Below are 13,709 nucleotides of genomic sequence, written 5' to 3' on the forward strand. Positions count from 1 at the left end.
ACACTTTTTTCAATTAGTGCTTAAAGAAATGAGTGAAAAAATATTCTTATTTTCAACAAAAATAAAGATATTTTTCACTCATTTCTTTCAGCACTGATTGAGAAAAATCAAATGTTGTGTTAAAGAGAGAAACAGAACCATATCTTATTTTTATGCAGTAAGAATGACAGTGTGGCTGAACTGTAGTTTTTATTAATTTATTCACATGTTGAAGTCAGCATTAAACTCGTGTAAATTCAGCGTTCAGAAAATATTTTGAGTCAAAACAAGAAAAAACTGAAACTATTAGTTCGAGGCGGAAGTGAAAGCGCGGTGTCTGTTTCTACAGGAAAGCTCCACGTGGGACATCCGGCGGAAGTAAACCACATGATGCTAGCAGCGTTAGCTTCGAGGCTTCCTGTTGTTTATCGTCGGTTAAAGACGGTTCTTGCTGTGTGAGCTGAATGTTTCCGTGTCTGCAGCAACAATATCTTCTGTTCAGCATCAGAGAGAGAAATATTCAGTACCATCGACCATCAGCCCGGACGGCTGGACTCCAGCAGGAAAACCCAAATCATCTCGGAACCAGCAGGTAGTGTTTGCTCATCTATGCTTCCTGTTCACATCTTGATTTTAGCGGCTATTTTCACAGGTAAGCAGGTTAAAAGTTCTGTTAGGTAAGAAAAATGTTTCTTTAAATAAAATGTTTTCAGTGCAAAATGAATTTAAAAGATATTGTAGAATTAACTGAAAACAAGCTCTTAAGTTACTTAAGAGTGGTTTTGTAAGATTTTATGTCGACTAAGATATTTAAACTAATCAAAAATACCCTGTAATATTTAGTGTTTCTGTCAGAGCTTAATGAAATGTTTGTATTGATGTTGTTTTAGTTTCTGTTTTAGAAAGTAGGTTTACCCACATTTTCAACCTGATTGCATTTAACACCACTGTTAAATGGTGTTAAATGCCATTTAACACCATTTAATGGACACTTAAGATAAGTGTCCATTGAGGCAACATGCTCAGGTTCATTAACCATCCAGTAAACCTGATCTTCTTTATTTTAAGCAAAGTATAAAACAGTGCGCTGCTTCCACACTAAGACAAGTTTAGAAAAGTGTGGCGCACAAAAAGACGTGGCCGCCACCACGTGAAGCAGTAACCACGGCAACGGTCCTGGCTTGTTTCAGTATAAGTAATTTTAATTACATGTATTTTAATTAAAATATGATTTCAGAACATAAACTAACACAAAAACTAAAGGAAAAACTCTAAATAGAAAAAAAACATGGAAATGCTGGTTTGAACAGCAGCCAGGATTAAATCAAATCATATTTTATTTGTATAGCACCTTTCAGCAACAAGGTATTTAAAGAAAGACAGCGTCCAGAGAGTCCTTTGTGGTGAGGGACAAATGTGAAAGTGTATTTTAAATAGAGAAATTGTATGTATTAGTTGTACATTTACAGAATGGAGATGTTTCTATTCACATGGCTGGTCTGAATGATGACTGTCTGACCGGAAACACACGGCTCCTTCTGCTCAGAGCTGCCGGATGATCAGGCTGGGCAATAAAAGCTAATAATCCATCATCAATATTTCTCAGCAGATCAATATGGTCTCTGATCAATCGCTCCCTCTGAATCCTTCCATTGGTGATGTTCTCCATCAGAGCCAAAACGTTCTGCAGCTACTTGTATACGTGTGACTGTCTGCACACCTGATCACCTTGAAAATAATCCAACCTGTTTGCAGTTGATCTGCTGATCAACGCTGGTTTAGTTTTCAGTGAGAATGAAATGACCCTACAGATAACAAGCATTTCATGCACTTCGTTGTACAGACTGATGCAGTTTATGAGACAAAAACTGAAGAAATTCACTATTTACATTTTGGTGAGGTTTTCACGTCCCTTTATTTTTTTCTTATTTATTTTTGTGTGTGTTATATTATTGTCTGAGGATACGTGTGGTTCAGTTTCATTGTTTATGTTTAAACAAAATATTAAAATCATGAAAAACATGCTTTGATGCTTCTTGGTCTAAATAACTGGATGTTCAGTGTATTTAGGTGAATTTTGGCACTTTGTAGTTTATTATCCACAAAATATTTTGCGTGGCTGCTGCACATTTTTATGGCAGGTAAAAGGTTTGTGTGTATTTACATTAACTTTGACGTCATATTCATTTTTATTCATCTCGACTTGTGCGTAAAATATGGCGCCGCACATTTTTGTGAGTACGATTTATACGTAACAGAACAGCCTGGAACACCAGCTGCAGGTTCCTCTGGACGTCCATCAGTTAATCTGGTGGAAGAAAATCTAATCAGATTAAGTCTCTGTCAATAAATAATTAAGTTGAAAAAACTCAGCATGATTGTTTACATATATTGTTCTTGTATTGGCCTCTCCAATGTATGAGAGGCCTCATGCAAAAACACTTTGCAAATTTTAAACTAAAATGGTAACATTTTGTGTTGTTACTTTTTTCTGTTTTCCAGATTTGCCAAAGCATCATGTCTCTAGAGCTTAAAGGGAGAGCAGAGCCCCTTCATCTTATAAGAGTAAAGGAAGAAGAGTGTGGATCAGAACCTCTGCTGACTGTAAAGAAAGAAGACAACATAGGACTAAAGCAATGGAGAGAAACCTTAGTGGAAATAGATTCCGGATCTCTTGAAGTAAAAGAAGAACCAGTAGAACTGCAACAAATAAAGGAAGATGATTCTCAATCAGATTCTCAGCAGATGATTAAGATTGAAGACATTAGTCAAGATGAAATCAAAGAGTTAGAACCAAAACAAGTGAAAGAAGAGGAGCGTGAATCAGACTTTCTGCAGAAGGTAAAGACGGAGGCTAATGACACAAGTCGAAAGGAAAATCAGAATGGACTGAAGGAAGAGACTGATACCTTCGTCCTTATGGCGACGGATAATGAAACGGAACAACCTGAACGCAATAGAAATCAATTCTCTAAGAACATCCTTAAAGCAGAACACTATCAGGACAGAAAAACTCTCGAAGCTTCAGGATCCAGCAGAGATGAACAGCATCAAGAGAGAGTTGTGAAAACCAGAGGCAGAGGAGACAAAGGGATGAAGGACAAGGAAATTAACCCGGGTAAAATATGTAAACTTTGTAGTACAAGTTTCAAATGGAACCAGAGTTTAGAAGCCCACATGAGAACTCACACAGATGAGAAGCCTTTTTCATGTGTAACCTGTGGGAAAAGCTTCTTTAGCAAAAATAGTTTTAGTCGCCACAAGAGAACTCACTCAGTACAGAAGCTGTTCTCTTGCACAATGTGTAGCAAAGGTTTCCATCTGAAAGGCAATTTGAATAGCCACATGAGAACTCATACAGGTGAGAAACCTTTCTCATGTGAAATATGTATGAAAAGTTTCAGTCAGAAATGCAATTTGAATACCCACGTGAAAATTCATACAGGTGAAAATCTTTTCACACCTTTCTCATGTAGAATGTGTAAGAAAGGTTTCCATCTGAGATGCAGTCTGAAAAACCACATGAGAACTCACACAGGTGAAAAACCTTTCTCATGTGAAATGTGTAGGAAAAGTTTCAGTCAGAAAAGCAATCTGAAGAGCCACATGAGAACTCATACAGGTGAGAAACCTTTCTCTTGTGGAAAGTGTAAGAAAAGTTTCAGTCGGAAACACACTTTGCATCGCCACATGAGTACTCACACAGGTGAGAAACCTTTCTCATGTGGAAAGTGTAAGAAAAGTTTCAGTCTGAAACATACTTTGCATCGCCACAAGAACTCAGTTCAGAATCATTTCTAATGTGTAACCTGTGGAAAACGTTTCCATCTAAAGAAAAATTTGAATTACCCCATCAGACTTCACACAGACACTGCAGTGGTGCAGTTTGTAGCTCTGTTGCTTTGCAGAAGGTGGTAGTTCAGGGGAGTAGCAGCCAGGGGTCTTTCTATCATGTTTGCTTGGGTTCCATCTTACATGTTACTAGTGAGGAATTGCTCTCCAATGGTTTTGTCGTAAAGCATGAACTCGTGTCTGGTTGGTCTAAACATTTGTCTTGAAAGTCAGTTAAACTTTAAACTTTTTATCAGTTACCACCAGCTAAAAGTCATTATCCAGCCCAGATTCAAGACCAATTAACTGAACATTGAAGTTCCATCAAAATAAGGAAAGCATTTAAACTCAGGAAGTCAACTTCTTTCAAGTATTTCTATCAGACTTTCTTCTATAAGTTTCTTCTTTCCAGTCTCTACATGTGAATGGATCCATCAGTATTTCAGCCTATCAGAGTAAGATTTGCACAAACTGTTTTAAAAATGTTCAGCAGTTCTGTTTCTGAATCCTGAGCTTTTATTTTCAGATGCTGATTTAGCTGATTAAAACCATAATTCTATTTAACTAAAATCAAATCAAATTTTATTTATATAGCACATTTCAGCAGCAAGGTGATTTGTAATTTGTAAAAGGTGGAGATCAGAAATTAATTTGAGCTGACGTTATTAAAGAGACATGAAGGTTCAGGCAGCATTCTAATAAGCAGTTGAGAAAGTTAAAAATTGTCTTAATTGATTCCTAAAGAGGGATTTTTGATATTTGTAAAATTTTTATTTCAGTTCATTTATTAAACAAGTCTTTCATTTACGTCTGAAACGAAGATTTTCTTGCAAACAAATCTTTCTATTTATCCCAAAATGCCGGGTCTGATCAGGAAGGTTGTCTGAGAAGATTTGAATTTTCTGGATAAACTTGAATAAACTGTGTTCTGAAAACAACAGTGGGATGTTTGTCCAGAAAGAAGAACAATGTTACAACTGTTTGTTAAATGTTTTTTTTTCTTTTCTTTGTATTCAAGTTAATTTTGTAAAAGTTTTCTAAACCATGTGAGACCCTGATGTGTTTTGCTTTTTTTTTTCAGGGGGATTTTTCATCTAACTTTAGTGTTTTTGTCACTAAACACCATGTGGTTAAATAAAAATGTAAATAATTAGAATATGGGACGTATCAAAGTTTGTTTGGTTTTTGTTCTTCAGCTATTTTTCTTTAAAGGAAAAAATGTTGAATATTTTTGAGAGACGAAGAACTTCTATACTCAAATATTTTTCTTCAGTTTGGTTCTCGACAGATTGTATTACCATTATGAATAATGAACATCAATAAAACACATTTCTCTGTAAAATGTCTTACCAATCTGGATGTTGTGTTGTTGATTAATGTAGTAAATTATAATAATGTGCAACAAACTGAGTCAAAGTATAAAACCAGTTACATCAAATCCTGCATTAATTGCGTGACCTTCAACCTTCTGGGTTATTTCTGAGTGTTAACATGGGTGTGTGTGGAGTAGATGTGTGTGCAGTAGGTGTGTGTGGAGTAGATGTGTGTGCAGTAGGTGTGTGTGGAGTAGATGTGTGTTCTAGTTTAGGACAGGAAGCTTCTGATTCCGCGTTTCATTTTCCGTTGGTTTGACTGCAGTTTTATTTTTTTCAGGTATTGAAATCAGAATTAAAGTTTCTTAAATTCAGCTTGGATAAAACTATGTATTTGCTATACCAAAAAAAAAAAAAAAAACACTAAAAAGTATTTTGGTATGAAGAATACAGATTAATTTCAAGCAGAACTTTAAGCGTGTTGTGTGTTTCAAGAGTAAAGCTCCGTGTGTGAGACTTCCGGCGGAAGTAAGCAGCAAGGTGCTAGCAGCGTTAGCTTCCTTCTGTTCGGTTGGAAAACGGTTTTTGCTGTGTGAGCTGAATATTTCCGGTTTATCGTCAGAGAGACTAAGAGCTGCTGGCTAAATATTCAAACAGATCGATCATCAGCCCAGCTGGAAAACCCGAACCGTCTCGGAACCTCCTGGAAGCGTTTGCTGATCCAGACTTAATCGAAGTAAGATTCCCATTCTCATCTTTGTGAATGTGAATTCACAAAAAACCAGATCAAAACAGATTCATGTTGAAATCGCATCGGTGCCTAAAACCTGGAGATAATTATTACAGGAGCCGTGTGAGGTTAACGCAGAAAGATCCAGAAATACAAAGGAACTAAATAAAACGGCACCATGCAGTTAAATTCTCTAATAATAGATCATAAAGAATAGCAGATAATCCTATAAAGATGTATTATTTTTAGGAGTTGCAGGCAGAGGATCATGCATTAAGCAAATAAACAAGAAAGAATAAAGGAAAGTTGGAGTAAAGTCTAAAAGTATTTTGTTCCAGTTCGTAGTAAAAGGAAAAAACAGTTTTAAACACAAATTTAAACGTTTTATTTTAAAAATTAAGTAAATAAAATTAAATTCTATTTTCTGACTTTAATACAAATTGAATCCTCTTCTTTTAACAGAGGAGAGATACAGTAACTTTTAACTTTGAAGAATAGGGTCCCCTAAGTTAACCCGTTTCTATAAATATGAAAAATAGAAAACTATTGGTTGAGCACTTAAAACGCAGCATAGCATTTAAGCTATTAGAAGGTGTTAATTCCCACCTCTTGTCTCTATTTTTATTTTTTTTTGTTTTTTCTTTATTTATTTATTGTTTATTGCAGAGCTTCTCAGGCCTCCTGCTCTGCATGTTTTAGATGTTTCTCTGTTTCAGAACAGCTGATCCAAATGATTGCATGACCATCAAGTGCTGCAGAAGCCTGTTAATCACCACAGATTCAGTCCAGGTGTGGCAGCAGGGAAACACCTAAAACATGCAGGGCCGGGGGTCAGGGGGCCAGGGGCCTGAGGGCCGGAATGAGAAACACTGGTTTACTGGAATTTGGACAAATGTTAAGTCTAAACACAAACTGAAAACTATATTTGACGTCCCCATTTTCCGTCTGATCCAGGTTAGGCTTTGTTTTGATTCGTTTACGCCTTCAGTAATTCTGGTCTCTGTTTTCATTTCGCTGTGCTGGATCTCAGAAAAATCCTTAACCTTCTGCTGTCCTTCCACAGCCTCATGTCTGTTCCTGCTGTTCCTGCTCATGCTCTCATAACTGAAGGGCAGAACTCAGATGTCCACATGACTGTAAACGCTATGAAAATAAAAGAGCAAAAACAACTCAAGATGGATGAGCCAAAAGAGGAACCAGTACATCAACCAGTCAAAGAAGAACAGGTTGAACTGTGGGGCATTCAGGATGAGGAGCAGCTTTTAGTGAAACAGGAGAGCAGCACCTCTACGGCGACTGCTGCTGATGAGAAAATATTCCACAATGAACCAGAACTGGAGCAGAGGATGGAGATAAAGGAGGAACCAGAACCTGTAGAGATTAAAGAAGAGCAAAAGCATCTCTGCAGTGATCAGGATGAAGATCATCTTTTAGTGAAGCAGGATCCTGAAGCCTTTATGGTGTCTCCTACCTATGAGCAAAAAGACAATAACGAACCAGAACCAAACAAGAACCAGCTGCTCTCTGCAAACGGACCTGAAAATGAGAACCAACATCAGCAAGAAAGCAACCAGAACGACTCAGGATCCAGTAGAGATAAAGATCTGAGTCCAGAGAAGAGACCACAGGACAGCAGAAATCAGAGGGACAGTGTGGACAATTCAGAACTAAAAAAACATAAAACAGATTTACCCTGCTGTAAAGTATGTGGTAAATACCTGACAACCCGACAGCACTTGAGTTTGCACATGAGAATCCACACCGGGGAGAAGCCACATCCTTGTAAGATGTGTAGTAAATCTTTTAGAAATAGTGGTAATTTGCTTCGGCATGAAAGGACTCACTCAGGAGAAAAGCCGTTTTTTTGCGAAGTGTGTGGTAAGTCCTTCAGGTATGGTGGACATTTCACTATTCATAAGAGAACACACACAGGGGAAAAGCCATATCACTGTAAACTATGTGCCAAATCCTTCAGTGACTGGACAGGTATGACCAGACACATGGGAACTCACACCAACGAGAAACCATGTTTTTGTGGAGTGTGCAAAAAATCTTTCAAAAAACGACATGACTTGTCTCGTCACCTTAAAACTCACACAGGTGAAAAGCCTTTCTCATGCATGACATGTAGGAAAGGCTTCATCAGGAAATTTGCTTTAACTATGCACATGAGAACTCACACAGGCGAGAAGCCGTATCCGTGTGAACTGTGCGAAAAATCTTTTCGAGACCAGAGTAATTTAGCTCGACACATTAGAACTCACATGGGAAAGAAGCAGTATTCTTGTGATGTGTGCGATAAATCTTTTAGAGACCGTCGCATTTTGGCACGTCACATAGGAACTCACATGGGTGACAGACATCCTTGTGAATTCTGTGTTAAATCTTTTAGACAGAGTAGTGATTTGATTCGTCATCTTAGAACGCACACAGGCGAGAAACCTTTCTCATGTTCAACTTGTGGTAAAAGTTTCCCAAGGCAATCTGCCTTGAATGTTCACACAAGAGCTCATACAGGTGAGAAGCCGTTTTGTTGCAACTTGTGCCACAAATCTTTTAGAGACAATAGCAACATGGCTCGTCACCTCAGAACCCACACAGGTGAGAAACCATATTCTTGCAAACTGTGTGGTAAGTCCTTTCAGCACTCTTATTATTTGACCAATCACATGAGCACTCACACAGGTCAGAAACCATATCCTTGTGATTTGTGTGATAAATTTTTCATGCAACGCAGCGATTTGGCTCGTCACCTGAGGACTCACACAGGGGAGAAGCCTTATTCTTGTGAATTCTGTGATAAATCTTTCAGACAGAGCAGTATTCTGACCCGTCACCTCAGAACTCACACCGGTGAGAAGACTTGAGACTCTCCCATACTTGTCAAGCTGAACAATCAATGCGCCGTTTTGCTTTTATGAAATGGTCATGGAGAGAACACCACCCCTTCCTGCAGACAGCCTCCTTTGTGGACAACGTTGTTGCAATTTCCGTCCAGGAGTTTGTAGCCATTTGACAGTCTTCATAGTTATTTAGTGAAGAATTACGTAAATACATAATTCCTCACCGCATTCGGTAAATGTCCCTCAAAAGTATTCATGTAGCCTGTGAATACAAAAACTAGATACTGGTTGAAGCAAAATATCAATATTGCTGTCTAAGCTTATTTCTACACAAACCTGCGACCAATCACAACGCGCAGAATGACTCCGTTTTCATCTTGTTACTACGGTAGTTAGAGCCGATGTCGACACTTCAGAAGATTTCCAAAGGTTTTCATGTTGACTTGGGGAAAAAGTTTCATCACTCAAACTAAATAATCATTTATTTAAGTTATTGTTCTTGTGATCTGTGTGTAAAATATTTACTTTCAGGTTTAAATTGATTAATAACAAATTCAAAATCTGAAGACGTTCTCTGGACTCTGGAATAATGTATTTCTTGGTTGAAAGACAAAGATCAGATCACTTTTATAATCAATACTTAATATCACCTTCTGAGGTTCACTTTCTGGTCACAGTCAGACTCTTTGCTGCAAATTCACTGGGTTATAAACAAATTCACAATTGATGGACAAGCTTCTTTATAACAAAATTTTCAATTTCCAGCACATTTATTGTTATGAAAATTTTATTTTTTTCTACTTAAGTGTGTTTAAAGTCTGGTGACTGTGTGAACATGTGACTAGGATTACATTGTTATATGACCTTGAAATAAAAACTGATGGTGGCGTACACCGATGGACTGACAGCCAACAGCTGCCCTTACATTTGAAAGTTGAACTGAGGTATTTGTTACTAATTTGCATTGTTTTGTAAAAAGTCTGAGGACAGAAAACTTAATGATGTACAATATTATGATGTTGATTGTTTTTGATGTGAAGCCATTTGAAACTTGACTTTTTAAGTGTTTTATAAAACAAAGCTTTACTAAAGGCGTTAACATACAAGTCAGAGTATCCAGGACTGGTTTTTATTTTCTTTTTCCTCAGCATTAAAGACGTTTTACAGAAAACAACTTTGATTTTTTAATGTTTTTATTTTCTTATTCCAGTTATTTTTTTATTTTTATTTTTTGGCAACTTAAAAATTGACTGAATAACGTAGAACATTTTTAATAGTTGAATCAAATTCTTAATGTAAGTATTTATATCTAAAAATATGCAATTATCTTCCTAATATAATTTAAAGACACTCATTTCCAAATTGTGTTCTAATCACTTGTCTTCTATAATGGCCAATGATAAATCTGAATATTTAATATCTACATGCTCCCACTCGCCCAGGGTAACGATCTAGAGTCAGCACAGCTTCAGTTATTACAGCTTGAAGTTAGTGATCAGATCCAAAATCCGGGGTTGGTGATGAACTCTGACCTGAACATTCAAAGCCACATAAAGACAGTTACAAAGCCAGTCTTCCATCTATGCACCATTGCACCAGTAGATGGCACTGTTTTTCATTTCACCTGTTTGATAGTTTGGTTAGAAAGCATTGAGTTACTATCGTGTGTGAACACAGCAGCATAAATGTCAGGATGTGGTGAGTGTCTTGTATCAGCCTGATGTTTATTAAGTGTAACACTGAACTATTTCCTGCACCTGTGGAATAACAACAAGTAGGACATTGGCTTTATTGGTAACGTACACATTTTACACATCAATTTTAACCAAACAAACCTAAAGACAGCCCAGAAAATTGTAACATATAAGGAAAGTCTGTATTTTTAATGGCCAGGAAAATAAAGTATGGAACCCCATTACTGGAAGATGAGTTAATGTGGATTCATTTCCTAATTCCATCCTGGAAATTTTCAGGGAGGTTTCAACAGGAAAGGATGAAAAACTCTAGAGATTATCTGTCTTCCAGATCTAGATAAAGGAAAATTAGTTTGAAAAATATTTCCAGAATTATTCCATATCCCCTTGTTTGAATGTGTTCTACTCTGCCTTTACGTTCTTGTATCGCACCTTTCATCCTGGACAAGGGTGGTCAATGTTCCGGCCAGAAAACTGTAAAGTGGAGTAGTGCTGTGTAGGCCGAATGATTTTATCAGCATTGTAAGAATTTTGTAATTGTAATAGTTTTATTATAAAACTTTTTTAAGAGGGCCGGGAGGGGAACAGTTTTCAGCGGAACTTTACATGTAGTGGCGGTGTTTCTGCTGACAATCTGTACCTGGGTACATCCACCGGAAGTAAACAATAAAGCGCTAGCCGTTAGCTTCCAGGTTTCTTTGTGCTAATCATCGCTTACAGGACGGATTTTGTTCTGTGAGCTGAATATTTTACTGTCTATAGTGACAAATATCTTCTATTCTTCTATATAGAGAGCGACTATCTACCGCTGTTAAAGAAATATTCAACAACCTCGTCCTTTAGGAGGAAGAGATCGATCGTCATCAGACTGCAAATCATCTCGGAACCATCTGGTATGTTAACTGTACAGTTCTGAATGAACTAACACCACAATAAGATCAGGGAGCCATTTTACACCTAAACTTAATGTAGCTGTTAGTAGAGGGGAGATAGATATATATTTACTTCCGGACCCTTTTGTATTAATCAGACTAGTTTTCTGTGATAGATTTTCTTCGCCCCATGTTCCAGTTTAGACTTGAACCAAATCAGTAGAAATTTACTCCCTAAATTAAAAACTTTTCGACTGACCCGGAACAAAACGCTTATGGTGGAAGGAAGCTAAATGCAGTGCAGTTTATTCCAGAAAAACTTAAATACATTTTACAGTAAACCTTGTCCTACTGTTCTTCATTCCCCAGGCTTTCCACAGCACCATGTCGGTTCCTACTTGGCGGGTTCTGGCTGATCATCTACTTGCAACAGAGAAGAGAAACTATTGTTGAGAAAAGATCCCAAACACGGTAGAAATGAAAGAGGAACCAGAACCTGTACAGGTTAAAGTGGAACATGAAGAATTAGAAATTGTACAGGTTAAAGTGGAACATGAAGAATTAGAAATTGTACAGGTTAAAGTGGAACATGAAGAATTAGAAGTTGTACAGGTTAAAGTGGAACATGAAAATCTCTGCAATGATCAGGATGAACATCAGATTGTAGTGAAACAGGAACCTGAAACATTTGCGGTGACTCCCACTAATGAGCAAAGAGGCAACAGTGAACCAGAATCAAGCAGAGATAAAGATGAAGAGACATCAGGACATCAGGACAACAGAAATCACACAGAAAATGTAGAATTGGAAGATAATGCACAACTAAAAAGGTGTAGAAACACCTTGTTGCCTTGCGATGTATGTGGTAAATTGTTATCTTCATGTCATCAGCTGACTGTGCATATGAGAGCTCATCCAGGAGAGAAGCCTTTCTCATGTCTGACATGTGGAAAAGGCTTTAACTGGAAATCTTCCTTATCTATGCACTTGAGAACTCACACGCGTGAGAAGCGGTATGATTGTAAATTGTGTGACAAATCTTTCATACGAAGTAGTGATCTGACTTGTCACATGAGAACTCACACAGGTGAGAAGCCTTATTCTTGTCAGTGGTGTGATAAATCTTTCAGACAGACTTGTGATTTGGCTCGTCACCTTCGAACTCACACTGGGGAGAAGCCTTATTCTTGTGAACTGTGTGACAAATCTTTTAGGCAACGCAGCAATTTGGCGCGTCACCTTAGGATTCACTCAAGTAACAACTTGTAATTCAGCTTCATTCAGTTTTTATCATGTCGGTTTATAATAAATGTCATCTTAAGCTGCTTTACAGGACATATTTATATGCAGAAATGTATAGTAAAATCTAATTTTCAAATTCCAAATAGTCATATTCAAAATGACTTTTATACAATCCATTTCAATCATAGTTATATTACAAAGCACTTAAAAACGCTTGGATAACTCCTCTGTTTCTTCATTCCCTGCTAATTAGCATCTACATGGAATTGGTGTGTATGTATGTATGTATCTATACTTCTATAATATTCACATTTATTCAAAAATAAACTTTCATCTATGTTGTAGAAGTACAAATTGTGCACATTAAAGTAGTTGCTACATAACATTGATTTATATTGGTTGTGTTAATACCTTTTAAAAAAGTGTTTGTTCAGAACAATCTGACATTAATATTTGAAATTTCTCATTTTCCTAATGGACTGTCATTCTAAAATAACACAGTAAAGGTTGAAATAAAACAATCAAAATACGACCCACAGAAAACAACAGAATCCATAACAATACAAAGTGTCTGGGAGAGAAACAAAAGGTTTGTTCTGCCATCAATCTCTGACTGGTTCTGGCAGAAGTCATGAAGGCGTTCGCAGCGTTAGCAGCTTTAGCTTCCAAGTGTTTTCCCCTCTTCTAATAGACGACTTTTGCTGTGTGAGCTGAATATTTCAGTGTCTGCAGTGACAAATATCCTCAGTTCATCATCAGAGAGAATCCATCAACACATAATTTCCTGGTATGTTAACTGCATGGTTCTGAATGAACTTCTACTGGAATGTGGAAGTTACATAAATTAAATTACTGGACTATTCAGGTCTTGTGGTTCTGGTCTGCTCTTCATCCCTAGAACCAAACATGGAGTAGCAGCATTTATTTTATATGCTAACCCTAATCTGGAACAACCCTCCAGAGAACTGCAAAACAACTGAAACACTGAGTTGTGTTTGTTATTTGCATTCTGTTTTTATCATGTAAAGCACTTTGATTTACCTTCCTGTTGAAATATTCAATACAAACAAACTTCAGTTATTTGATTATTCTAATATTTTGGTGCTGCTGTGTGTAATTTACAACACACATATGCTGGCCAAAAAATTAGAATATAAAAAAATGATTTAAGTCAGTAATTCCATTCAGAAAGTTAAACTTATATA

General features: G+C 37.0%; 2 protein-coding genes across 4 annotated transcripts; both read left to right on the forward strand.

The window, feature by feature from the left end:
- The first annotated feature begins 316 nt into the window (after positions 1-316).
- LOC114141397 (zinc finger protein OZF-like) lies at positions 317-5,156 on the forward strand. Its single transcript, XM_028011941.1, has 2 exons — positions 317-571; positions 2,482-5,156. The coding sequence occupies exon 2, from the start codon at positions 2,497-2,499 to the stop codon at positions 3,778-3,780; it is 1,284 nt and encodes a 427-aa protein (XP_027867742.1). The 5' UTR covers positions 317-571; positions 2,482-2,496; the 3' UTR covers positions 3,781-5,156.
- Positions 5,157-5,628: 472 nt separating this feature from the next.
- Positions 5,629-10,570, forward strand: LOC114141374 (zinc finger protein 883-like). 3 transcript variants are annotated; one of them, XM_028011886.1, is made up of 3 exons: positions 5,629-5,859; positions 6,917-8,313; positions 9,503-10,570. In XM_028011886.1, the coding sequence occupies exons 2-3, from the start codon at positions 6,921-6,923 to the stop codon at positions 9,535-9,537; spliced, it is 1,428 nt and encodes a 475-aa protein (XP_027867687.1). In that variant the 5' UTR covers positions 5,629-5,859; positions 6,917-6,920; the 3' UTR covers positions 9,538-10,570. The 3 variants fall into 3 exon arrangements, with proteins under 3 accessions (XP_027867687.1, XP_027867685.1, XP_027867686.1); XM_028011884.1 differs by having other exon boundaries at positions 5,630-5,859; positions 6,917-10,566; XM_028011885.1 differs by lacking the exon at positions 5,629-5,859 and adding an exon at positions 6,650-6,807 and having other exon boundaries at positions 6,917-10,566.
- The last annotated feature ends 3,139 nt before the right edge of the window (positions 10,571-13,709 follow it).

The sequence above is a fragment of the Xiphophorus couchianus genome, unplaced genomic scaffold, assembly GCF_001444195.1.
Source record: "Xiphophorus couchianus unplaced genomic scaffold, X_couchianus-1.0 Scaffold1000102, whole genome shotgun sequence".
Classification (NCBI taxonomy): Eukaryota; Metazoa; Chordata; class Actinopteri; order Cyprinodontiformes; family Poeciliidae; genus Xiphophorus; species Xiphophorus couchianus.